General features: G+C 37.2%; 3 protein-coding genes across 3 annotated transcripts; 2 read left to right on the plus strand and 1 right to left on the minus strand.

The window, feature by feature from the left end:
* The first annotated feature begins 262 nt into the window (after positions 1 to 262).
* On the plus strand, positions 263 to 2,749 carry LOC134659112 (protein FAM136A). The gene is made up of 4 exons (XM_063514724.1): positions 263 to 419; positions 994 to 1,113; positions 1,432 to 1,530; positions 2,606 to 2,749. The coding sequence occupies exons 1-4, from the start codon at positions 333 to 335 to the stop codon at positions 2,741 to 2,743; spliced, it is 444 nt and encodes a 147-aa protein (XP_063370794.1). The 5' UTR covers positions 263 to 332; the 3' UTR covers positions 2,744 to 2,749.
* A 5,763-nt stretch (positions 2,750 to 8,512) lies between these two features.
* On the minus strand, positions 8,513 to 9,235 carry LOC134659219 (uncharacterized). The gene is made up of 2 exons (XM_063514847.1): positions 9,190 to 9,235; positions 8,513 to 8,870 (listed from the first exon to the last, which is right to left on the minus strand). The coding sequence occupies exons 1-2, from the start codon at positions 9,229 to 9,231 to the stop codon at positions 8,520 to 8,522; spliced, it is 393 nt and encodes a 130-aa protein (XP_063370917.1). The 5' UTR covers positions 9,232 to 9,235; the 3' UTR covers positions 8,513 to 8,519.
* Positions 9,236 to 16,501: 7,266 nt separating this feature from the next.
* On the plus strand, positions 16,502 to 20,757 carry LOC134659053 (uncharacterized). Its single transcript, XM_063514660.1, has 3 exons — positions 16,502 to 16,634; positions 17,620 to 18,221; positions 20,685 to 20,757. The coding sequence occupies exons 1-3, from the start codon at positions 16,584 to 16,586 to the stop codon at positions 20,755 to 20,757; spliced, it is 726 nt and encodes a 241-aa protein (XP_063370730.1). The 5' UTR covers positions 16,502 to 16,583.
* Positions 20,758 to 26,053: the final 5,296 nt, after the last annotated feature.

The raw sequence follows: 26,053 nt of genomic DNA on the forward strand, positions 1-26,053 counted from the left end.
TTTGAAAAATGTAGGTGCGAAGGGATATCGTCCCATAGAAAATTTGAATTTCGCGCCTTTTTTTACTGACAAGATTTGGTTGACCAACTATATATTATCTATAAATAGGTTTAACTTAGCAAAGAAAACATAAAATAACTCTAATTAAACAGGAAAATATGCTTACGTTATGTCGAGATTAAGTTGTAAGAAAAATACTTCCATAATCTGTCAAGAGTGTCAAGTCAAAAGTCAATGCCTTCTGCCTTGAGATTCCTCCTCCGGTGTCCCGATTTCATTGAATATTAAAATATCTGTCGAATTATTGATAATTATAATTTAAATCTATCAAAATGGTGGAAGCACAGAAGTTTAGAATAGAGCAGGAGATGACCAATCTCGTAAATGAATTGGACAAGAGCTATTTACGAAAAATGCAGGTTAGTTTTAGGTTATGTCCTTATCTTCGTAATATTATGCAATGGGGCTCTGAATAAATTGGAATTGATTTTGATATTGCTTCATCTGCTAATGAGAGAGTTTTTATATCTTGCTATACCTACTTATATACCTATCATCTGCCTATCATAAAGAATCCTTGGAAACATGACATGATTTGTGCACACCTAACCTCAGAAATGTAGGTAAAATATAACATTGTTGCCATTATTACTTTCGTAAAATAATGTTTTTACACATAGAATAATAGAAATACAAAAGCGAAAATTATAGCATGTCTTTATTAAATAATGATGTGTAATTTAGTGCAAATCAGTGTCATAATAAGGGATTCAACAGAAAATACAAACCCTCAACTCATATTAACACATTCAGTGTTGAAAACCCGACTATCGGGTATTTAATGATTCCGTTCCCAGGCGGGACGACCCAATAGTTGGGATTGTGGTACTACAGCTTTATATGACGAAATTTTTGTGGCCTGGCGTGGATGTCTTGTTTGGCTGGGTGACAATGTTTGTGTTAAAAGTTCCATGCGCATTCTTGTATTTCCAGGGTGACATGCACAGATGCGCAGCGCAGTGTTGTGACAACCAGCAGAATACTTTAGAGAGAGTGCACGGATGCATTGACAACTGCACTACCTCTCTCAATCAGGCTAACAACTATGTACAGGTATGGTAAAATATTGAATTATGGCAATAGGGAATATTACGCAAAATACTGCGTAGGTGGCACCACTGCCACAATAAGTCACAATCTAAGGGTCTACCGCAAACAAGAGAGTCGAATTTTTTTTATATAACCTCTATCACTCTTGCATATTTGAGAGATAAAGAGGCAGATAGCTTTAGATTTCGCGTTTCCCGGTTGGCCCTTTGTAAACAAACCTTGTGAGTTAATATGTGTTCAAAACGCGAAAGTTTTAAATATTATACCAATATAGGTGTTAAAAATTACTAAAGTTATTTTTAACCATCCTTATTTTTACAGAATGAGATCAACCACTTCCAGAACAGGCTACAGCGCTGCGTGATGGATTGCAACGATTCGGCACGAGACAGGCTCGGCCCGGATCCTAGTCAGGAAACTGTAAGTTTACATTAATAATAAATGTTTTGTAATTACAAAACAGGATTTTTATCCTTTTCTATATTATGTAGGTATGATAATAATAGTAATATAATATTATTTACAGTACATATGGTGCTACTTTCCCGAACTAGTGCGGGAATGAGCACTTTCCGTGTGTATGTCGAAACTTTAAAGTGCCATATGTACTGTAAAACGTTGTACGATACACGTGCGAATAGGTAATTCGCAACTCGTGTCGATTTAAAACACTCCCTTCGGTCGTGTTTTAATTTATCGCCACTCGTTTCCAATTTCCTCTTTTCCGCACTTGTATGGAAAATAACTATTCTTTATTCAGATAACTTAGGATCCATTTTTATAATTGGGGTTAGGTACAAAGTGACTTAAAATCTATTGTTAATATTTAAAATAATACACTATGGTGGGAGACGGGCTAAGACCGGGATATGGGGAAAGGTAGGAGGGAGGCCTTTGCCCAGCAGTGGGATACTCTAGGCTCATACCATAGAGAAAAAAATACATAGAGTGCTCACTCCATACATCAGTTTTAGTACCAAAAAGACTATTAGCATCTAGCATCGAGTAGCGGAACTATCAGTACTGCTACTTGACAATAGATGTAGCACCGACCGGAAAGTCTTATGCTGTTGAGATAAGACTTTCCGGTTGGTGCTACATCTATTGTCAAGTAGCAGTACTGATAGTTCCGCTACTCGATGCTAGATGTAGACACTGAAATTAATAGTCTGAACTGATGTATGGAGTGAGCACTCTTGTCTTACTTATTTCTCTATGCTCATACATATAAATAAATAAATTAGGTATAGATCAGAAAATCATTACGAAAAAAATGACTTGAGTTCTTTCCATTTGGATGGTGCGGTCACTTTTTCTGTAGTATCACATTTATTTTACTTTATTAGAATTAAATATCTACTTATTTAACCCTTTGAACGCTGTGGACCGTCATCGTGAACTTTGTCGGAATGCACAAAGGTCGATATTGGGATGTAGCCGCACACGTCATTTGACGTCTTTGGCGGTGAAAGTGTTAATAACATTTTTTTTGCAGATCGACAAATGCACGATAGACTTTGAGAAGTGCGCCGTAAAATGCGTCGATAAGCACATGGGCCTTATTCCCAGCATGCTAAAGACCATGAAGTCCGTGCTGGCCAGCGGGAAGCCTCCTCCAATGAGGAGCGAATGAGAAATACATCTTTACCGTGTAGCCTCCTAAGACCCAGAAGCATTTTGTTTTGTTTTTGAATTTGGAACCCTTAATGTAAGGCCTGAGTGGACGCTCGAGTTGGGCGTACAGCGGGGCGGGGCTTGCGGCGTGCATGTTAAACAAATGCAAGCGTATAGGAGCGGCCTTAGTGCACGCTGCTCACATCACGCGTGAGCCCACAGCCACGCTGCACGCCCCGCCGAACGCTCCGCTTCGAGCGTCCACTCAGGCCTTACACTAACGTGTATAAGATTCCAGACAGTTTAGATAAAGTAAGAACGCTAAGTACGAAGAATTTCGTAATTTCTTCGCGGTGAGCGTCCTTACTTTACTTATAGAGTACCTAAGATGCATAAAATATTTATAAAAAAATATTAAGCGTCTTTTTTTTACTTTTGCGACTGTCGCTCCAATTTTCAGGAATCGTTATATAAATAGAGTCAGACCGAGATAAGTCTGCAACGATTTTGATAGCACACGCAGTGCAAGTGTTACTTTAAACGTCAAACGTCAATGAAATTATAACGTGTCAGTGGCGTGTCAGTAACAGTGGCGTGTGCTATCAAAATCGTTGCAGACTTACCTCGGTCTAACTCTAGTAGGTACGTAAATTGAAAGTAAAATAAAGGCTAGAATGGATGAATGGAAGTAATAAAATACTACATATATGTGTACAGCCGGGGCTAGCACATGATTGGCGCGACAGTATCTCGCGGCGAAATAGACTACCCGTCCCTCTTTTATTAACACAGAAAAAGACGGGTAGTCTACCTCGCCGCGAGATACTGTCGCGCCAATCATGTGCTGAAGTGATATATAATTTATGTTAAATGTTAACCCTTTGACCGCCCATAGACGTCAACTGACGCGCGCCGCTACAGCCAAATCTCAACCTTCGTGCATTCCGACAAGGCGTGGCGTTCAAAGGGTTAACTTGGGTTCAGAATTAGAAAGAGTAGACTGAGTGAAGCGGGGATGTAAAAAAGTAAAAAACCAGCCGATATGCGAGTTTCATAACATCGCACGGTTTTTGAACATATGGTGGAGGGATTAATATATATATATTAATATATATAAGCTGTAGATACTTATAAAAATATTTTAAGCTAGTATCAGTTTACTCTTTTTCTAAATATCAGTTCGTTTCCGAGTTATTTATGATTATGATTGATCACGAGTTATTTATAACAATTACCTCTTGTATACTTACGGAAGATGGCAGATTTAGACATTTAATATTGAAACTTGTCATTTATTTATAAAGAAGAAACACATTTTACAATGCATTTTGTATAAATTAGATTATAAATAGTGTATTGATTAATTGTTGTATAGATGTGTAGTTTGAAAGAATAAATATGACCTATAGAATAATAATTTGTGCAAGTTTTATTTTGTAAAAAAACTATTTTCCATAGTGTAGGTACATACACTGAAGATTCCTAGGCGATCTAAATAGACTTTTGACAACATCGTAAGCCGTACGTAAGGGAATGTGCGTGAAACAAATGACCGATATTAGTGACAAATGAAAATTCTGGGTGAATTGTCGGCACGTCATAGTGAACCTTGTTGGAAATACACTAAGGTTGATATTTGCCTATAATCTCGCGCGTCAATTGACGTCTTTGAAGTTCGAAGAGACCTAAAAACCTTTAGAGGATATAACCAAACGGAGTAGCCAGTAACAGGCGTTCCCCTTTGTCAAAAATAGACGGCGGATAATTATCAAAATCATGTTATCAAAAAAAGATAAAAAAATTATGTCAGTGTATTATTTCAAATAAAACTATTATCATTTATAGATTAAGTATTTATTATCTTTGATTTTCAATTTATGTATTTATCGTAAGACATTATGCAATATCTAGATATGTATTATGTAAATAATAAATATTTTTCGGTTTCAAATTATCATTATCTTTTCATCATATATTTATGGTTTATGTATATAAATGTTACTTTTTACAGTGTTTAGTATACAGTTACCTATAGCATTTAAGACAATGCATTCGTCTATCATATTTATTTGTTTATTATTAGCTTATAATGTAAGTATTTTAAGTAGAATCAATTTGTTTATTTAAAAAAAAATTGTATCAGTCCGGCCAACTAATTTTATCGATAGAAAATGGTCAAAATTTAAAAGAACAGACACGAAGTGTCGATCTCCAAAAGAAATTATTAGTTATTTCATATTTATATTAGCTACTGAAATTAATTTAAGTAAAATCTAATCTAATAAGTGTCATCTTAGTTTAAATACCTATTAAAAATATATTTTGATTTTTTTAGGTTACCTCTCAAGACTGCGGCCTACTCCACACGAACCTTCCGCTGCCATTAAAAAACCTTTTATCACCATGCGGCTGTCTCAAGTCATGTGGTTGTCCAGAACTATACGGCCTCCTCCCCCCCACTGTACCCCCTTGTGGGTGCTTCAACCCCGCAATCGGTATACCTAACCCCGTGTACCCAGTCCAAACTTGCGGCTGCTCTAATGCCTTTGGAGCGTGTACCTGCGGTGCTCCTGTTATCGGGAATCTTTGCGGACGTAACACACCTACAGTTGGTGTATCAACCACTTGTGGATGCAGCGACCCTAAAGTGAGGATTGTCGATGGTTGCCCGAGATGCCAACCTGTGTATAGTTACAATCTGCCGTCGATCGGGTATCCTACATGCGGTTGTACTGAGTTTGGTGGTGTTGTAGCGCCTAGTTTTCTGCCACCTTGTGGGTGCTCAGGGTGCGGTTGCGGGGGTCTAGTTCCTTATGGGTTTTATGGTTGCGCGGCTCCATCCTGTGGTTGCGGTGGATGCGGTTGCATCGGCCCTTGCGGTTGCGCTCCCGTAAACGCATGCGGTTGCGTGGAGGTACCTTGCGGTTTGCCTAAAGTGAAGACTACGTGTACTTGCGTAACCCCAACTATTGAGACCCCCTACGGCTGCGCCCAAGGCAAACCCACCTGTGCATGTGCTTCCACATTGGAGGTTCCCATTGGAGGTGGGCTCCCTGTGGTACCTCCTTTCCCACCAGTTATCGGCTGTTCAAGATATTTAAGGCAGGTGTGCGTGCAACCTCCATTTTTGTAGTTATTAAGTAGGTAAGAGTTTAAGTGATAAATTATTGTCTCAAAATATGCTTTAAATATTTAAATACATGATTAAAAATTTCATATTTAAGTATTTTATTCATCTGAGATAGCCCTCATTGTCTGTGCCAAGCTTCGAAAAAAACATCGTTAAACAGAACTTAGGTACATAATCTAGGTAGGTATATTTATAATAAATAGCTATATGACATATACATACCTACACCTACACTTTGTGTTCCTCGGTGTGGGCTGAGTAGGATATAACTAAGGAGTATTCGGGTTATTTCGGGGAAGGAATATGAGTGATTTTTAAATGACTTTCGGAATTACCCGATGCACCTTATATTTATTAGTACGTATCATTTTAACGTTACATATTCAAAATAGGTATATATTTTACGTCACCCTAGACCCGTAGCCTCCTGGCCAAGGCAAGACGTAAAACTAGACAAACCACGGGTGGTATTTAATTCGTAAACCCCCAGATCGCATATTACAAACACCTGCGCTCTGGAGCATTCACGAATTCACCTCCCTAGGTATGTAATGTACTATAATACCTATATATTTTTTCACCACACTAACGCGAAGAAAATACTAAAGTTAAGCTTAGGTATATTATAATTTGAAACGATGAACGAGCAATGTTCTTTACCATCTCAACACTCCTCTGACTCTATAGGCTCCGTATACCCCTGTGCGAGCAGAGACCAAATCACCTGCTCGTTCAGTTTCAAGTCGGGCAGGTAGTGGTAAGATAAGAACAGGCCATTATCTTAATCACCCCATTCTCGACGACCATCTCCCCTGCCCCCGACACCGGGTTCCCGGCGAAGAAGCTTGAAGTCCGTATTGATCTTGAATGCTCATTTGACAGTAGTATTGTCCCATCCGGTCCCATGGCAAAGATCGCCGCCGCGTGACCTTGGTCAGCATTGCGCGTATCAACTAATGAATCGTTTGCATTATACAGCTTTCCATCCTTCACATGAACTTCAAAAGCGGCTCTCTGCAGTCCATTGTAATAAGTTACTTGACATGAATCGTTACAATTTTGCTCGTGCCTGTATTTGGTTTGCATATGATAAGTTCCGTATGCCATCGCTATGTCTCTATAAGATTTTTTTGGGTGGTCATAATTTAAGCGTACACATGTATTATTCATCACTTTGTAAATACCGTGTATATTAAGCGTATATAAAGAACCATTGAATGCTTTCATGTCCCATATGTATCCATTCTCAATCAAGTAAATAATGGGCGTGCAATTGGCAAATTCTGATTTCGAGCAGTTCCACAAAAGTCCATAAAATGTTGCAACGATGATATTATTTGCTATATTTGTGACGCCTAGATGGCTGCTCGCATTAAAGACTATAACGCAGTTCCTTTTGCCTCTCACGGGAGTCAATGCACAGCGCTTCAGGTATCCATGAACCCATTCGGAATACATATGTTTATCTACTACAATTAAAGCGTTGATGTCGTCATCAGGGTTTAAGGTCCCTTTTTATAGTTTTTCGTAAATAACTCCTTAACGGTGGCCCGTAGCAAAGAATATTCTATCACATAAGTAATCCACATAAAATTTTCTACAAAAACCATTCAGTACACTTTTTCGCTAGGATCAATATTTTAAAATATATTAAAAAGGTGGGAAAGTCACGTATAATTTGTTTTAAGGTCGTTTTTTTAGTTTTTCGTAAATAACTCGTAAACGGTAGCCCACAGCAAAAAAATATCTTTTACATAATGGTCTATTTGAGATTCCTTATAAAATAAATGCTACTTTTTTCGCTAGGATCAATAGTAAAGGGAGAATATTAATTCGAAGGTCCCCTTGTTTAGTATTTCGTAAATAACTCGTAAATGATAGCTAATAGCAAAAAATGTTTTATAACATTAATAATTAAATAAAATTTCCTACAAAAAGGTAATTCAATTTTTTTCTCTAGGATCAATATTTAAACCACGCTTGTCAGGCGTATACCCTTTCCCCCTTTAATATTTTTTCCCCCTTAAACCCCCCCCCCCCCCTACTACCCGTTAGCTTCACCCCCACCCCCCGATACTTTTAGTATCTTGTTTAATACACCATTACCTACACCCATGCTAAAATTGGCTTACACATGTATTAGGTATTTCCGCTGTAATTCCTTCGTTTGGTGGCCTATTAGTGGTGTTACTTGTCTTTTGTTGTTCTCATTATGTTTTCCGTATTCTCTATAAGTAGGTATACTTTTTGCTTATTGGCATATATTTAAACTTCATCATCCAGCGATTTATACTTGTAGTAGATTTACACCTTTTTGCTGAAATCCTCATAATCTGATGCGGTTTCGATGTCAAAATGATAATTTTGATATCGGAATGAAATTTAAAATTGGCCTCCATGTGTAGCTTTGTGCTCCTTGGAGCGTGTCTATTTTTAATTTTTCAATAATCTATGAAAGATGAAGTTTGTTATATTACTTCCACACTTTGTCACGTCAAAGTTGGTACATAAAGAGATTTATACGAACACTTATACATAGATAGACAAGCAATTTTATTACTTCTTTGAAAAAAAAAATAGTCATTTTGTGTGCTCGTTTAAAGGTATTAGATATAGCAACCCTTATAAAAAATAAACATTATATACAAACTTTATTAAAAAAACACTACAAACATGGCGGCGGTATAGGTATCTTCTTCAAATACTTGCAGCCGCAATAGCACGGGTTAACAGGCGGGTATAGCGACGACACAGTAGGCGCCAACGCTGATATAGGCGAAGCCGGCGGCAGGAACGGGTTAATCAAGCCTAAAGGCGCGATACCGGGTAAGAAAGGTGCCCCAAAAAGTGGCGCGTTAATCGCTGGGAGGATGGATGGTGACACTGGTAGACTGGGAATGGTAGGGCAGTTACATGATGGTAACGCAATGGCTGGGATCTCGCAGGTAGGTTGGAGTATGGAGGTAACTGCGGGGTATGGCTTGCATGTTATAGGCTTGATGCATTGGGCGTTGATCTGAAAAATTAAATTTTGAGTGAGTTTCTTTAAAACATTTTCTGTTTATAGATATGGGTCGTAATCAAAATGACAAAAGCCAATCGAAAAGTAAAAATAATAATTAGGCACCAGGCGGCCAAGGTGACAGTCGTTTGCGCTTCGCCATCGAATCGCTTTGTGTCTCTCTATCACTCTTCTATTAGTGTGACAGTGACAGTTGCGTTTCGTTCGCTACGGAGCGTTAGCATGGCATGTTGGCTACGGGACCAGATGTGTTTGCATATTTTGAATAAATAGTTAGGTACGAGTAATATAATTACAAATGTAGAATACTTACATGTGCCAAGGCTACACAAGCTATTAATAGAACCAGCTTCATATTTGCCTAATGTTTAGCTACCTAGCCTAGTGCACTCAAGTCTGCCTAGCTTTACTAGCCCACCTTCAAAACTAGCTCCTTTATGTACAATTATTTTATCTAAATTTGGTAATTACGAGCAATTCCATCGTAATATTACGTCAGGGTTACATTAGATTACGAAAATTAGTGCACAATTGTTACTAAATATATATTTTGAAGTTGCAGATATTATCTCGGCTCCTACTATTAACGGTTTTAAGGTTTTAATTGCAACGTTTTTTTTTACAAAATTATAAGTAAAATTGTACAATTTCCTGTTATTTTCCTATCTAACCGTCCAATACCTATTACGTTTCATTTACAAAACTTTTTCGATGATATGGGAACATTTTATTATAAAATTGTAGTAATTTTTTTCATAGATTAGAACTCCGTGGATTACGATATATATTACGAAAACGTAGATAGGTACTTATATCTTTATCTTTCGAAAACAGAGCAAACAATTTCTCTTCTGTGAATACTCATTATTTTTGCATATCGACTAATGCATGATGCACGCGTTTCATTCAATAGATGGAATGATTATTGATTATATGTGATCTTCCATGCCCTTCTATGTACATGGAGCATAAACTACCCTTTAGGCATGGAACGCCACATATATTTCTAGGCTGTTCCGCAAACCATTTCGATCGTTGGTTTGTTTATTTCCATCTTTATCGCTCTTGCACTGTGGCGTGACAGAGACGTAGAGAGAGAATATTCGAATTTATATAATTCACCAACACACACACACACACACACACACATTGATTCACATTCATTCATTCTTTTTTTTTATAATTCGAAGTCATCGGCACACAAGGCAGAGGCATTATGAAACATATGAGACTAAAAGTCACGACACCATATTTCCATACATTATTTAAGTTTCTATTTGCGTTTTCTATAAACGTATGTGGTAACTACTCCTTAAGGATGACTCACTTTAGACCGGGCCGTGTCGGGGCTGGAGCTTCCGGCGCTTACTTTTCTATGACAGATCGGTGATCAGAAAACGAAGCTCCGGAAGCTCCGGCCCGGACACGGCCCGGTCTAATGTGAGTCATCCTTTATTGTACGCCACCAGGTCTATTGATAAGTGGAATCCCATCAAAATAAAGACATACTTAATACAACCATTATTTATTACAATAAAATAAATAGGATAACAATAACATTTTCACCACACCAGCTCGGAAAGGCTTACTTTGCACTTCAAAAACTTATAGCAAAGTTGCATTTTATTCACATGAAGTAGGGTAGACTGGGGGCAATTGAAACACATCATGATTGAAACAAGTCAAATTTCTCGAAAACTATAATACCTACGCGTCTGACGCAACACTCAGTACACGCGGTCGGCCATGTTTGAATCCTTGACCAGTAGCGCTCGAGCGACGGTGCGCGACGGAAGTGTCCACGCGCCAAACCAGTTTTTCGCGGTAAAAAGTAAGTATTTGTCCTCTCGTATTTTTTCTTATAACTTCGTTTACTCTTGTATTTTGACTAATCAAATTATGTTGGTGTTCGAGTTAGGAATAAACGAATGTTTTAATGGCCGTTGATCAGCGTTCGAGTCTTTTTTATATATTATATTTGACTTTTAAGTGAAAAACGAGGTGTGGGGACGATAGAAACAACTTGCTTGTGGACGATTGAAACGTTTTAATCGTCCCCAAAAGTAGCCAACTTCAAAATATAAGGAGGTTCTGTATTAGATGCACATTATGTTTGTTCTATTAATGTTCACTATTATTTATGTAGTTTTTGACCTACCTAGGTTTATTAGTTTCATATTAAAAATATAATACTACACTACTACCTACATCCTATTTCTGTAAAATACATTTATTGAACCGTTTTTTTTTAGATGCCCCGAAAACGTCCAGCAGGCGAGGAATTTAAGTGATCTCTGGAAAGACCTTCGGAAAAGCGGCCCAAATGTTTGATTTTTAATGTTTTAATTTGTAATGTTTTGTTTAATAAAACAATTTGAACTGATTATTTTATTGCGTCTAAGTATTATTTCATTTTACATCCCGGCGTTTGCAACCACATGCAACACTCGTCACAGGGTAGGTACACGGAATGGTTGTGATTGAAACATTGTTATAGTTGAAACAAGCACTTTTGTATGAAACATGATTATGCTTATTTTTAGCGATTTTATATCGTTATATATTATAAGTGCATTAAAACTAATTTGGTTAAGATAAATGTATAAGGTAGCAGCAACGTCGTCTCGTAAAAGTCGTTCACTCTTTTTTTTTCCCGCGTGTTTTGATCGAGATGTTCAGATGCTCATAAATTGAGAAATATTTATTTTATGCTTGCGAACTTTTGATGAGCTCATTGTATGCAGATGTAGTGATGGAAAAGATTAAAAAAGATATAAGTACTTTCATTGTGCCGAAGATATTTGAGTGTTTCAATTGACCTCACATAGTGTTTCAATTGACACACATGTGGGGTCAATTGAACCATACTGCCCCATTCTCTTTATTAAATTATTGTAAAAAAACTATGGATTATAGACCATCCAAATACACTTCATTTAGGAACCAGATAACTAACCTTGAAATATTTTGGGCGTACATCTTTCTACTCATAAAAATATGACGGTTACAGGCGGTTAAAGGCAAATTGTTTCAATTGCCCCCAGTCTACCCTAATCAAATGCTAATTTTGAGTTGTTTTTTTTATGTTTGCTGGTAGAATTGACTTTTACATGATGATTTTGGTTGATAAATATTTAATTAAATTCATTTGGTTTGTTGCTTCGGGTTGGTGTGGTGAAAATTTTTGTGTTTCACTCGGGGGCTTTGTTTAACCTCGTGCTTTGAAACCCTCGCAACGCTCAAGATTCGATTTTTCGAACCACTCGCTACGCTTGTGGTTCGATTTTGGAATCTTTCGCTGGCTCGGGTTTCAATATTAGCACGAGCGGTTCAACAACAACTTTGCCCCCTTGTAAAACAAATAACTATTACAAGCAAGGCGGAGGAATAGGTATCTTTCTCAAAAAGTGGCTTCTAGCTAGAGTTGGGTTAGCGGGGGGCAATATGCTTGAAGTGGGGGGGCAGAGGGCAGACATAGGTGACGCTGCCGGCAGGAAAGGGTTCACCATTGGAGCTGGAGACACGAAAGGGTTAACTTTCGATGGGTATGACGTCTCCGTTGTCTGTTCAACTGTGGAATATGACACTGGATACGTCTGAGACTGCACATATTTCACTTCTTTTTGAGGCTCGTCCTGATATACATATTGAGTTGGATACTCGACCTTCACTTGGCTGCACTGACTTTTCTGATTCTGCAAAACAGGAACATATTGCGAGGAAGCGGTAATTACTGGAACTGCAGTCTGTGCATTAAGGATTGGTGCGTTGTAAGGTATTAGCTTGGTAGACAGCATTTTTGAAAGCTGAGGGTTTGAGGATAAGAGGCCTTGGAGGAGGTTCAATCCGAGACCACTTCCCCGAACTCCGCATAGCGATTGCGATAGCAATACTGTGACAATGATGGCGTCTCTTAAGCTCATTGTACCTGAAAGCAGAGCAGATGTTAAACTGGTTAAAATACAATAGGCTAGATGACAAATTTTGATTTATGGTATAAATCAATCAGGTTTGTTTTTAGGATCAAATGTCTATATGGGACCCATTGCGTTAAAGCAATACAAAAGTCAGAAATGATAGTCAAAGTCCGACAGCCGTACTTCACTCGCGAAACGCCCCTAACAAATCGCTATATGAACGTGACGTCAAGGTCACTGAGATCGCATCTTGAATTATGAACAAAACAAGAAAATTGCATTTTTGTCGGTGAAATATTGCGTTTATGTATATAGTTGCTATACAATCTTTTTTTGGATAAAATGTGAGGAATCGAATGGTATCCTTACTTATTTCGTTTTTGAAAGTTAAAAAAAAACTTAAATTTTGAAACTTTCAGGTGCCGTATTTTTGTATTATTTCCATATATTTTTTTAAATATCCACAATATTGTGATAAATTGCTCATTTGCTATCTATTGTTGACTGTTGACTAGAATTTGTTATAAAATTCAACATGTGTCATCATCCCTATTTAGATCCAATTGTTGCCCAGTGACCCACCCATAAGCGTTAATTTTTAATTACATAAAATGTGCTTCTGGGTAAATTATGCTCATCATTTATAAATAAATAAATAAATATTATAGGACATTCTTACACAGAATTGACTAAGTCCCACACAGTAAGCTCAAGAAGGCTTGTGTTGTGGGTACTCAGACAACTATATATATAATATACAAATACATAAATACATAGAAAATACCCAAGACTCAGGAACACATATCTGTGCTCATCACACAAATAAATTTCCTTACCGGAATTCGAACCCGGACCTCGGCTTCACAGGCTCACTACCCACTAGGGCAGACCAGTACGGATATGATGGTCGTTCTTGTCTACGTGACAGCGTGATAAAACGGTGTCCGTCACTTTCTTTCCCACGGTGTTAAACAGTGACAGTTATTTTATCACGTGGATAAAGATGGATAAAGCTATCCATAATAGTCGCCAAAATACCTATCATTTAAGTATTACAACATGATAGTAGTGATAGTTTAGTTTAAATCGGCATATATATCAAATATCAACATACCTGTCCAAAAATAATAATTTTAATATTTAAATAAAATTTCTTATTTTGGAGCAAATTTTTTTTATTTTGGAGCTAAATAGGCACACTTTACGAAACTTTATACTAAATTATTATAAAATAAAGCGACGGAAACAAAAATCACTCTAAATAAAATCATGTACCTATGCACTTAATTTATCAAAAGTAAATAATGTAGAACATTGAAATGATATAACATGTAACGTCCAGCGTGAGTTTATTGTGGTATAAGCAACATATCGGCCTTGGTAATAAATATTTGTAGTATGCATATATTGTACCTAGCCATTCTACATTGGCTAGGTAACTTGCTGACACAAATAAATAAAATCGTATGAGAGTCGGATATACCTATGTATAATTTTAAATTGATCCGTGAGAAAATCACGTCCATATAATTTTCTCATAGAGTTTGACCTAGGTACTTGGTCAAGCAAATCTTGTCAGTAGAAAAAGGCGGCAAATTTTAAAAATCGCGGGTTAGCAACACTACGTTTGAACTATTCGAAAATCGCGTGTCATTCTTATTTGTGGCACTGTTTTGTTTACATTTCATCGCTTTTCGATACACATTGCTGCTTTTTATTCGTTTCCTAGGGATACCACACTTTAGTTTGCTTTACATTGCTACTACCATATCTAGCTTGACAGACTGTAAGTCTGCAACTGTTTTGATAGCACACGCAGTGCAAGTGTTATTTTAAAACTCAAACTTCTATGAAATTATGACGTATCTTCTATTCTGCCTTATCCCAATAACAACAGTTAAATTGTGAATTTTTGACAGTAACAAGCACTTATGAATCGTGAGATAATATGTATGTTACGATTCATAAGTGCTTGTTGCTAGGCCTACATAATAAAGTATATTTTGACTTTTGACTATGACTAACACTTGCACTGCGTATGCTATCAAAATCGTTGCAGACTTATCTAGGTCTAACTATACTGTCATTTGGTATATCAAAGGTATGTAGGAAAAATATCAAACGATATTCCTAAAGTACAGGGTATTAGTAATACAAAATAGGCAGCTTTAGCAGAGTAAACTTCTCAACATTTACAAATACGAGCTCACAATTCAGTGCTTCACGGGGTTTTTCGGAAACGACCATCAGGTAAAAAATCATTACTAATTTAATAAGTCCTCTTTCTAATATTTACAACTATATTCCTAAAAATAAGAAGACTCTTTTACTGGAACAAGTACTCATTGTTTCTAATGGGTCTCTATTGTTTCCCAAATAGTTTTAAGCCATAATGTATTGTTTGCCCGCATTTTCGTTAGTCATAATGTCATAATGCACTTGGTTCAGAAACGCGTCACTTTTCAGGATTGCCATAAAACAAACCGAACCTAACCTACTTATCTATAGGATAACTTTACGAAAACCCTGAAAAGTTAACGGTTTCAGTTTTATGACTAATGACAATATGACAAACAATACATTATGACTTAAAACTTTATGGGAAACAAAGGGACCCCGTTTCTAATAATGAGCGTTAAGTCCTGAATTTCATCGAGGAATATCACCAATTTTGCATTATTTCGACTTTTCTTGTGAGAGCGCTCTTAAGAGCTTTAATAGTAAAGTTAAAGTTGGGCGTTATCTAATACTTATGTATTTAAATATTTCTAAAAGCACTTCTTAAGCTTACTATGGGGCTTAAACAATTTGTGTAAGAATCGGGATTAGGTATTTATTTATTTACGATACATACAAAATGACTAGGACTCACCTCTACTATATGGCAACATAATGACTAACCACCAAAACTTCAAATCCCTTTTAAAATGTTATTTTTATCTATTACAATCAAACTATACTAGTAAATAGGCTTTTGATAACCGATTGTGAAGATAAAGGTTATGTCATTGTTATCTTTGTTATACAATCCTGATGACATAATTTTGTTATATGTAATTGTAACATACATTTTGCGTACTTGTGCGATATTCTGTCGTTATCGTGTTAAATCGTCTCGAATAATACTGATGGCATTTACTTTAAATAAGAATTTAAAAGGAGATTGCAGAAATAAATGTGCATATAGATTGCGAAAAAACCGGCTATGTGCGAGTCGGACTCGCGCACGAAGGGTTCCGTACCATTACGGCAAAACGGCAAAAAAATCATGTTTGTTGTATGGGAGCCCCACTTAAATATGTATTATATTCTGTTTTTAGTATTTGTTGTTATAGCGGCAACAGAAATTATCGTTTGTGAAAATTACAACTGCTTATTAGCTATCACGGTTCATGAGATACAGCCTAGTGACAGACAGACGGACAGCGGAGTCTTAGTAATAGGGTCCCGTTTTTACCCTTTGGGTACGGAACCCTAGCACGTAGGCAGTATTTTCAAAAAATGCTCTTTATAGAAATTTTTATTCTATTCACAATTTAACTATTGATCGTTTAGAAAAATAAGGTTTTTTTTTCTACACAGTTAAAATAATTTAAAACTTATCTAGGTAAATATTTTTTATCGCGTAATTAACTGTAAGAATTTTAGAAGCCCCTAAATTACCTAATTTCTGATATAACATTATACAATCAAGATAGTAGATTATCTATTTCGATAGTTGATCGATGTTTTTGTATATAACTAATATTATTATTGTATTCCGAATAGTTTGGTCAAGCTTTCGTCAACAATGTTTCGTAGAAAGATTTTTTCCATTTTTCTTAACGCTGTGATCATTCAGGTATGTAATACATAGGTACATACACATTATAATATACTGAGAAATATAGGATTAACCCCTCGTATGCGGCCTATCAAATTTGATCATTGAAAAAGTGACCTTGCTGTCATTTAAAACAATAGATTTAAATTCTCACGCACGGATCCGTGTTTAAGCGTACGAAGGGTTAAGTATACCTAATGAGTACAGAGTCTTATTCATATTATTTATTAGCAAATTTATCTACCTAACAGGCAATTCAACTTTTCGGGTACTGCATCTAAAGTCTAAAAATTAAAAAAAAAACGCGAAAAATTGTAACAGGTGAAACCCATGTATAAAGTAATAAAAACTCAGGAACTTTCCCTATCCCTATACTTTGTATACCTACACTTTCAAACGATTCATTATTTTAAAGTAAGTATACCTACTTACCTAATTATTAGTCACAAACAATTCATAACAATATTGTCACTCGAAATTATAAGGCAACATTTAAATAAATTGCCTAGTAAGTAGGTACATACTCGTATATTAGCAGTAAGCAAGTATGAATATTTCACCAATTATATGTGAAATATTCATAACCAATATTTTTTACTCTTTTTTAGGGTTCCGTACCCAAAGGGTAAAAACGGGACCCTATTACTAAGACTCCGCTGTCCGTCCGTCCGTCTGTCACCAGGCTGTATCTCACGAACCGTGATAGCTAGACAGTTGAAAATTTCACAGATGATGTACTTCTGTTGCCGCTATAAGAACAAATACTAAAAACAGAATAAAATATAGATTTAAGTGGGGCTCCCATACAACAAACGTGATTTTTGACCGAAGTTAAGCAACGTCGGGCGGGGTCAGTACTTGGATGGGTGACCGTTTTTTTGCTTTTTTTTTTGCTTGTTTTGCTCTATTTTTTGTTGATGTTGCGGAGCCCTCCGTGCGCGAGTCCGACTCGCACTTGGCCGGTTTTTTTATATTTCATTAACCGAAAATTTCTAATTCACAGAACAGTGTCTCCCAAATACTACCCATCAGCAGCGGCTGCAGCTGCCAGCAAATGGCAGTGCAGCAAAACCTGCCAGTACCCGTCCAGGTGTCCAACAGCTGTGGCTACCGAAGCAATCTACTGAATCTACCGAATGGCATCCAAATCAACCACAATCTACTCGCCAAAAACCCATGCGTTGCCAACAACTTACAATTGCCAAACATGCAAAACTTACTGGCAATAAGCAACGCACTTCAAGTGCCTAATGGCTTACAATTAGCCAACCCATTGTCTCAAGAATTATTGGCACATTTAAACACTGTGCCAGTGTCAAATTGCCAGAACATGCTGCAAGTGAGCTTGCAAGCGCTATTGAATCAGCTTAGCCAGCAACCGAATTGCCAATGCGGTTGCCAGTCATTGGCACCCAATATGGGTAACGGTCTTACTAATGGCATCATGAACTTATTAGGTGTAAATGGCATGCAAAAAGGTATTAGCAACTTGCCATGCCAGTCGGTTACAAATCTGCAAGTAGTATCCGGCCATCAAGAGGTTATTTTAGGGGGTAATCCATGCCAATGCCAAAGTTGCCAAAATATTGTAACTAATCCTTGCCAGTGCCAATCTTGCCAAAATGTTATCAACCCCTGTCCGTGCCAAAGTTGCCAAAATATTGTAAGTAGCCCTTGTGCTTGTCAAAACATTGGCCCTTGTCAAGCCACCCAAAATGTTATAAGTAACCCCTGTCCATGCCACTCGTGCGAAAATCCTATGCATTTTACTATTTATCAATAATATACGATCTATTGTTATATTTATTTTTAGGTTAAAACTTAAATTAAATAAATTATTGATTTAGATGTTCATATTGGTTTTATTATAATAATATGAGAGAAAATAAACTAGTGTATAAATACAGATAAGAGCCTCACCACACTAGCGATTTGCGGGAGAATTGAAAGCGAGTCGAGCGCGCAGCGGGTTTCTCTGAGGATCAGCCATTGACATATATATATCTTAGGAAGGGCCTTACGAGCACTAAAAAACCGGCCAAGTGCGAGTCGGACTCGCGCACGGAGGGTTCCGCACCATCAACAAAAAATAGAGCAAAAAAATCGTGTTTATTGTATGGGAGCCCCCCTAACATATTTATTTTATTTTATTTTTAGTATTTGTTGTTATAGCGGTAACAGAGATACATCATTTGTGAAAATTTCAAGTGTCTAGCTATCGCGGTTCATGAGATACACCCTGGTGACAGACGGACGGACGGACGGACGGAGAGTCTTAGTAATAGGGTCTCGTTTTTTACCCTTTGGGTACGGAACCCTAATAAAAATGGTCCTAGTTCAGCAGTGTCACTCACACAAATTCGAGCCAATCATGCAGTCTCACGCAACTAGTTGCGACTAGCGACCAGGCGCGCGCGTGATGCGAACTCATCAACCAATCGCATTGTAGCGGTGTCACACCGCTGTACTTGCCCCATTCATGCCCTATTCTTATTGCCCGTAAGGCCAGTCCTGAGATATACGTCAATTCAATAGGATGCGCAATGAATTCGCCGCGAGCGCGCAGCGAATTTGCTTAATTTTCAAAATATGAAATAACGCAGTACGCAGCGAATCTGTTGCGCGCTTGCGGTGAACTTGCTTTCAACTTTCCCGCAATCAAGCAACTCTCTCGCTTTCAATCGCCAGTGTGAAGAGACTCCTAACCTCACCATTGCATCAGAAGAATTATAACATCACCGACGATATAACATCACATAAATGAGGTAAACGACTGTCAATATCTGCAATACCTTGGAATTCGAAACGTATATTTTACTGGGTGTCGAGCTCTACTAATATTATTTTATTAAAATATAACAGCTAAGGGTAAATCAAGGGGAGAGGTCTTTGCCCATCAGTGACACTCAGATGGCTAGCGAAAAAAAACCAGCTAAGGAATTAAAAATAGAGCACCATCTTAACATTTTACAAAAACAAATGCTTCTGGGTCTCATGGGCATAATGGGCATGATTTTTGATGTATGTTATTACGACATTAAAAACTTTGGACAATGTCTGAAACTGGCTCTCTATTGTTTCCCATAAAGTTTTAAGTCATAATGTATTGTTTGTCCGCATTTTCGTTACTCATAGTTTGGTTTTTCTCAGAAACGCGTAACTTTTCAGGATTGCCATAAAACAAACCTAACCTAAGTATCTATAGGATAACCTTATTAAAATCCTGAAAAGTTAACAGTTTCAGAATTATGACTAATGATAATCTGACAATCATTAAATTGTAATTTTAAATAATTATGTCAAATAAAGGAATCCGTGTCAAACTACTCATCAATGCACTAGTATAAATTAAGTCGCAATACCACACTTGGTAATAAATTTCAATAGAATTATAATTTTCGCAACAAAATAGGACGTGACTAACAACAAAACATATGTCGATAAACATGAACAATAGGTAAAAGATAGCACCTAGTATATAATATTACAGAAATATACGAAATTGGGTCAAAACCAGGAACACGCAATGGCTAAAGGTGTAATCATTTTCATCGGGTGTTTAATGGTGAGATTTTTTTATACCTACAATAGTTTGTAAGACCGACGGATGGACAGACAAACGAATAGACGGGTAGAGGGACAAACGGACAAAAGAAAAGACAGACAGACAAATAAGGGTTCCTTTCTTTTGTTACTTATTAACACAGAACCTCTAGGATGTTCTTAATGGAGGTAACTGAAAATGTTCACAAATAAATAAAATACTGCAAAATGCATTAGAAAATTTTAGACGTAAAATCTACTTATAATTTTTATGATCCAAAGGCCCAATTATCAAAATTCGTGTTACAAAACAAAGGCACATCAAAATATTTATAAAATAATGGTCTCTATACAATCTATAGTACATCGGTAGTTTTAAGTATCAGCATCAGACTAATGACTGTAAAACAGACTGTCATAGGAACACCATTAGGTGCAGACTGGCGTACTTCTCAAATCTCAATATAATATACTAATTAAACACTGCTTATTTACTAATTTACCAATATACCAACTATGTTTCAGATCTTGGGCGCCAAAGCCCAGGACGCATGTGATGCTACTGCAGCAGTTGAAGATGCAATCTGCGCCGTACTAGCAGCTGGAGATGCTACTGACGCCGTACCAGCGGCTGGGTGTGCTACTTGCGCCGTACCAGCGGCTGGGTGTGCTACTTGCGCCGTACCAGCGGCTGGAGATGCTACTTGCGCCGTACCAGCGGCTGGAGATGCTACTTGCGCCGTACCAGTGGCTGAAGATACTACATGTGCCGTACCAGCGGCTGGGTGTGCTACTTGCGCCGTACCAGCGGCTGGAGATGCTACTTGCGCCGTACCAGCGGTTGTGTGTGCTACTGACGCCGTACCAGCCGCTGGAGATGCTACTTGCGCCGTACCAGCGGCTGGAGATGCTACTTGCGCCGTACCAGTGGCTGTGTGTGCTACTGACGCCGTACCAGCGGCTGGAGATGCTACTTGCGCCGTACCAACGGCTGGAGATGCTACTTGCGCCGTACCAGCGGCTGGAGATGCTACTTGCGCCGTACCAGCAGCTGGGTGTGCTACTGGCGCCACAGATGCAAATAAAACGTGCTCAGTAACGAGTAGGACTTTGCTCAAATACGTCATTCTGAAACGTCTTGATCGACAACCGCGACTGAGAAGGGTCTTATGCTAAACTAAAAAGTATGAAATTTAAGGTTTCATTTTTAACCTCTTTACTTAACATACAGTTGCTGATTTTTTTTACAAAAAGACATCAATGTATAAAATTATTATCCTTACAGTTTTAAATGTATAAATATATAATATAAATGTAAAATGTGATTTTATTATTTATTTTATCTTTATTGCACATAAAAAAACACACTGTACAAAAGGCGAACTTAATGCCAGAAGGCATTCTCTACCAAGTCATTTATTAAATTATCTAATACCTTTAAACGAGCAATTCTTGTTTATTTATTTATTTATTTATATATATATATATATATATATATATATATATATATATATATATATATATATTTCGGGGATCTCGGAAACGGCTCTAACGATTTCGATGAAATTTGGTATATAGGGGTTTTCGGGGGCGAAAAATCGATCTAGCTAGGTCTTATCTCTGGGAAAACGCGCATTTCCGAGTTATTATATGTTTTCCGAGCGAAGCTCGGTCACCCAGATATTTAAAAATAAAGATCATTACAATCGTCAAAACAATATGAAGTTTTATTTTAGAAATTTGAGAGTAGTGATGACATTGGCACAGTCGTTCACTGCAAATGCCATGCAGAGTTAGCTTTGTTCGACTTTACATGAAACGGCACTGACAAATATTTATCAAATATAATTAGGACGTGACTAATCATAGAATACGATATTATTTAAACAGGTGACAACAAAAGCAATGCCACTGAGAATATAAAAGCACATGATACAGAAACAATACTAACCTGGGACAAAACCGTTATACCTACGCAATGGCTCAAGGCGCAATCATTTTTGTTTTGTGTCTTATGGTAAGTAAAAATTGTAACCAATAGACAGACATAAATGTAATTGATTCATGAACTTTGATAAATCAATTGTTTAACACATTCAGGCCGTGTAGCCAACGTGCCAATCGCTAACGCTCCGTAGCGATCGAAACGCAACTGTCACTGTCGCACTAATATGGAAGAGTGATAGAGAGACACAAAGCGATTCGATGGCGAAGCGATAGCGATTGTCACCTTGGCTAGGCCGGCAGTGCCGAAAACCCGACTATCGGGTATTTTATGATTTCGTTCCCAGGCCGGACGACCCGATAGTCGGGATCGTGGTACTACAGCTTTATAAGTATGACGAAATTGTTGTGGCCTGGCGCGGATGTCTTGTTTAGCTGGGTGGCAATGAATGTGTTAATAACTTCTTGATATTTTTATTTAGACCCATTCCAAGGTTGGCCAGCTTCATCCATTTTATAAAGCCTTATAAGTATTTTATAAAGGTATGTGGTAAGAATAGACAGCCAGTTTTAAATTATTATTCAGGATTGATTTTTAAATTCTCAAGATACAAAGTTCTTGCTCCTCCTACGTGTGTACCCGGTATAGGTACAGTCAGCAGCAGAAGTTAAGAGAATAAGAGCGTGTCAAAGTTATTTTGAACACCTCGCCCGCTTAGCAACTTCTGCTGCTGACTGTACAGCTTTTTTACAAAAACCAATGTTGTATCCACTGTTTCAGATTTTGGGCACAAAATCACAATTGGATATTGCTGGCGATCTCGTAGGTGGTGTGACTGAAGGAGTAGTAGAAGGATCAGTAGAAGCTGCGGCTGGCGATGCACCAGTGGCTGGAGATATACCAGTGGCTGGAGATGTCGTTAATACTGTTGTTAAAGAAGTACCAATAGCGGAAGGTGTTGCGTCTACCGAAGAAACGCTAGGAACAGTTGGTGATGTTACTAGCGATCCGGTAGACGTAGTAGAAACTGTAACTGAAAGTGTTTCGTCTTTGCGGCCAGTTTTAGAAACACTAGGCACAGTCAGTGATGTTGCAAATCCGGCAGATGTGGTAGATACTGTAACTGGTTCAGATAAGTTGGATATTGTGGAAGATGTTCCAACAGTTGAAGATGTTCCCTCTGCTGGTTTAGTTTTAGAGACATTAGGATCAGTCGGTGATGTAGCTGGCAATCCAGCAGATGTGGTTGAGACTGACACTGGTTCGGATATTGGGGACGTGCCAGTATCTAAGGATGCTCTTTCTTTAGGACCGGTTTTACAGGCTTTAGGACCAGTCAGTAATGTTGCAAGTGATCCATCAAATGTTACTGTTACTGAGTCAGATATTGGAGAAGATGTACCAATAGGTAAAGAAGTTCCTTTGGGCCCAGTTAGTGATGATGCAAGTGATCCAGCAAATGTGATAGATACTGTAACTGTTACTGAGTCAGATATTGGAGAAGATGTACCAATAGTTAAAGAAGTTCCATCTCTGGGACCAGTATTAGAGACTTTGGGACCAGTCAGTGATGCTGCAAGTGATCCAGCAAATGTGAAAGAGACTGTAACTGTTACTGAGTCAGATATTGCAGAATATGTACCAATAGTTAAAGAAGCTTCATCTTTGGGACCAGTATTAGAGACATCAGAACCAGTCAGCGATGTAACTAGTAATCCCACACCTGTAGCAACAGTCACCGATGTTGTTAAAGATTTGCCTGTTGGAAAAGTTACGGATGGAAAACGTGGCGATGTAGCTATTCCAACTGGAAAGATAACGAGAAGAGCTTTGCTAAGATTGATCTTAATGAAACTTCTTGGTTTAATAAAGTCGTGAATTTTATGAAATAAAACTATTATAGTAGTTTATGTGACTGTACATAATGAAGGGCATTAAACACGAGTGTGGGTTTAAGAAACGAACGAAGTGAGTTTCTTAAAAGGATCACACGAGTATTTTAATGCCTAATTATGTACAGTTACATACACTACTTTATCTACCCACATATCATAAGCCTTCATGATGCATTCAGGAGCCGCATATTATGACCGGCATCGCGGTGTTGTTCAGGGCCACTAACAATAATTATTAGTAAAATAAAACAGAAAACAAATGCGAAAATGAAGAAATTGATTTAGAACAATAATTATTATTTACCTACAGTTTGGATGGTGCAGATATTATAATTCACATGCCCAGCTCGGACAGAAGTATATTTCTTTGTATTGTTTCCTTGACTTAGCTGGTAATAAGTCATTTATAACGTTAGTTGCTTTGTCACGGATATCAGGAGGCGTCGCCGAAATATCTATATCATCTTGATCGCTCATTTTATGGTTTAAATTCAACAAATTGAACAATTTTATGCAACAAAACAAATTTTAGCCTGTAATGGCAGTATTGAAAAGTTTTCTGGCAGCTGTCATAGTTTTTTTTTAATTCAGAGACAAACTAGAGTCGGCCCCAACTATCATATCGTTCGATATCTTACTTACGTGCGACATTTGTCAAGTTTGTTTGAAAATTAACAATTCATTCCGAACTAAACGTCATCTCGACTGATATTAGAATAGAGGTCAAATCAAATTTCTTTGTTTTTCAAAGATGTTCGAAATTTGAATGCATAATATTATCGAAATCGATGTTATTATTTAGCAATAATAATATTGTTACAGATAAGAAATTTGTTCTAACAAAACAGTATATTTTTATGGTGGTCATAATGTGTGGTTCTTGGACGCATCATGGAGGGTTTATGATATTTGGGTAGATAAAATATTTTTCAACACGCCAGCTGGTAAAGGCTCTCTTTGTTCTTTAAAAACTTATGAGAAAGTATTATTTTATCCACTAGAGTGGCAAAGTAAAATGCAAATTTTGTGATGTTTCCTCGTGTTGGCTAGTAGAAATAACTTTTAAGCTATTCTTTTGAATAATACACCTACCTACTTAATTTTTTTTTTCATTTAGATTTGATTTGGAATGTTTTACAGTTAGTACCTATTTTCCTAATAGGTAGTTTAATTTTAAATTTAATTTAATTCCTAAATGATTTCGTCATGATTTTCTTGTTTATTTCCCGTTTAATATTTGATCTTTAAAAATCGTACCTACCTTCAAATAACTTGTCCCTATGAATTCACACACACACACATTTTACTTTATTCACATTGTGTAGTAATTATTTATAATAAAATTAATAAAGATTATTTTAAAATATGAAACATAATTGGTATTTTATTTCATTCACTACTTCACTAATAATAATAAATAGTTAAAGAAGAATATCCATCTTAAATTTTGTGCTATTAAAAAAAATTTAAAGTTTTGATTGGCCTTATTAAAAATTATATATTATGGCAAACCTCAGAACGCGGCATTGCATAAATTATTTTAACCTTGCGTGTCATCATGTGCGCTGTACAGTTAATTTATAAGCTCTAATCAGACTTTTATAGTTACTCTTGTTCATTGTTAAGTAGATAGATATAATACTCTTTATTGGCACACTTCAGTAAAAATATACAAAAGAAAAGAACAATTAATATAGTGGTAGTGTACAGTAGTAATGGGCTGGCTAAGATCCAAAACTATGATATCGATAATCCGAGCCACCAGCATGTATGTACTGTGTACCTATCCGTGGGACACGACACCAATTCAAATCCATCCAACATTTCTTCGGTCTCAATGACGGTGCAGCCCTACCTAACCCGTCACTCCACCCTACACTAGCGCCATGTTCTTGTTGTTGCTCATTACCTTTTTTTTTAAGTGAAAACTTCTTTAGCGGCGCTGGGCATTTATTGAGGTGGGGAAAAAATTATAAACTCGAGACAGTGTAAGGCGATCACGTGACCGTAAGGGGCGTAAGGTGTAGATGGCCACTCATAATTTAGATGGCATT

Source organism: Cydia amplana, chromosome 24 (assembly GCF_948474715.1).
Source record: "Cydia amplana chromosome 24, ilCydAmpl1.1, whole genome shotgun sequence".
Taxonomy (NCBI): Eukaryota; Metazoa; Arthropoda; class Insecta; order Lepidoptera; family Tortricidae; genus Cydia; species Cydia amplana.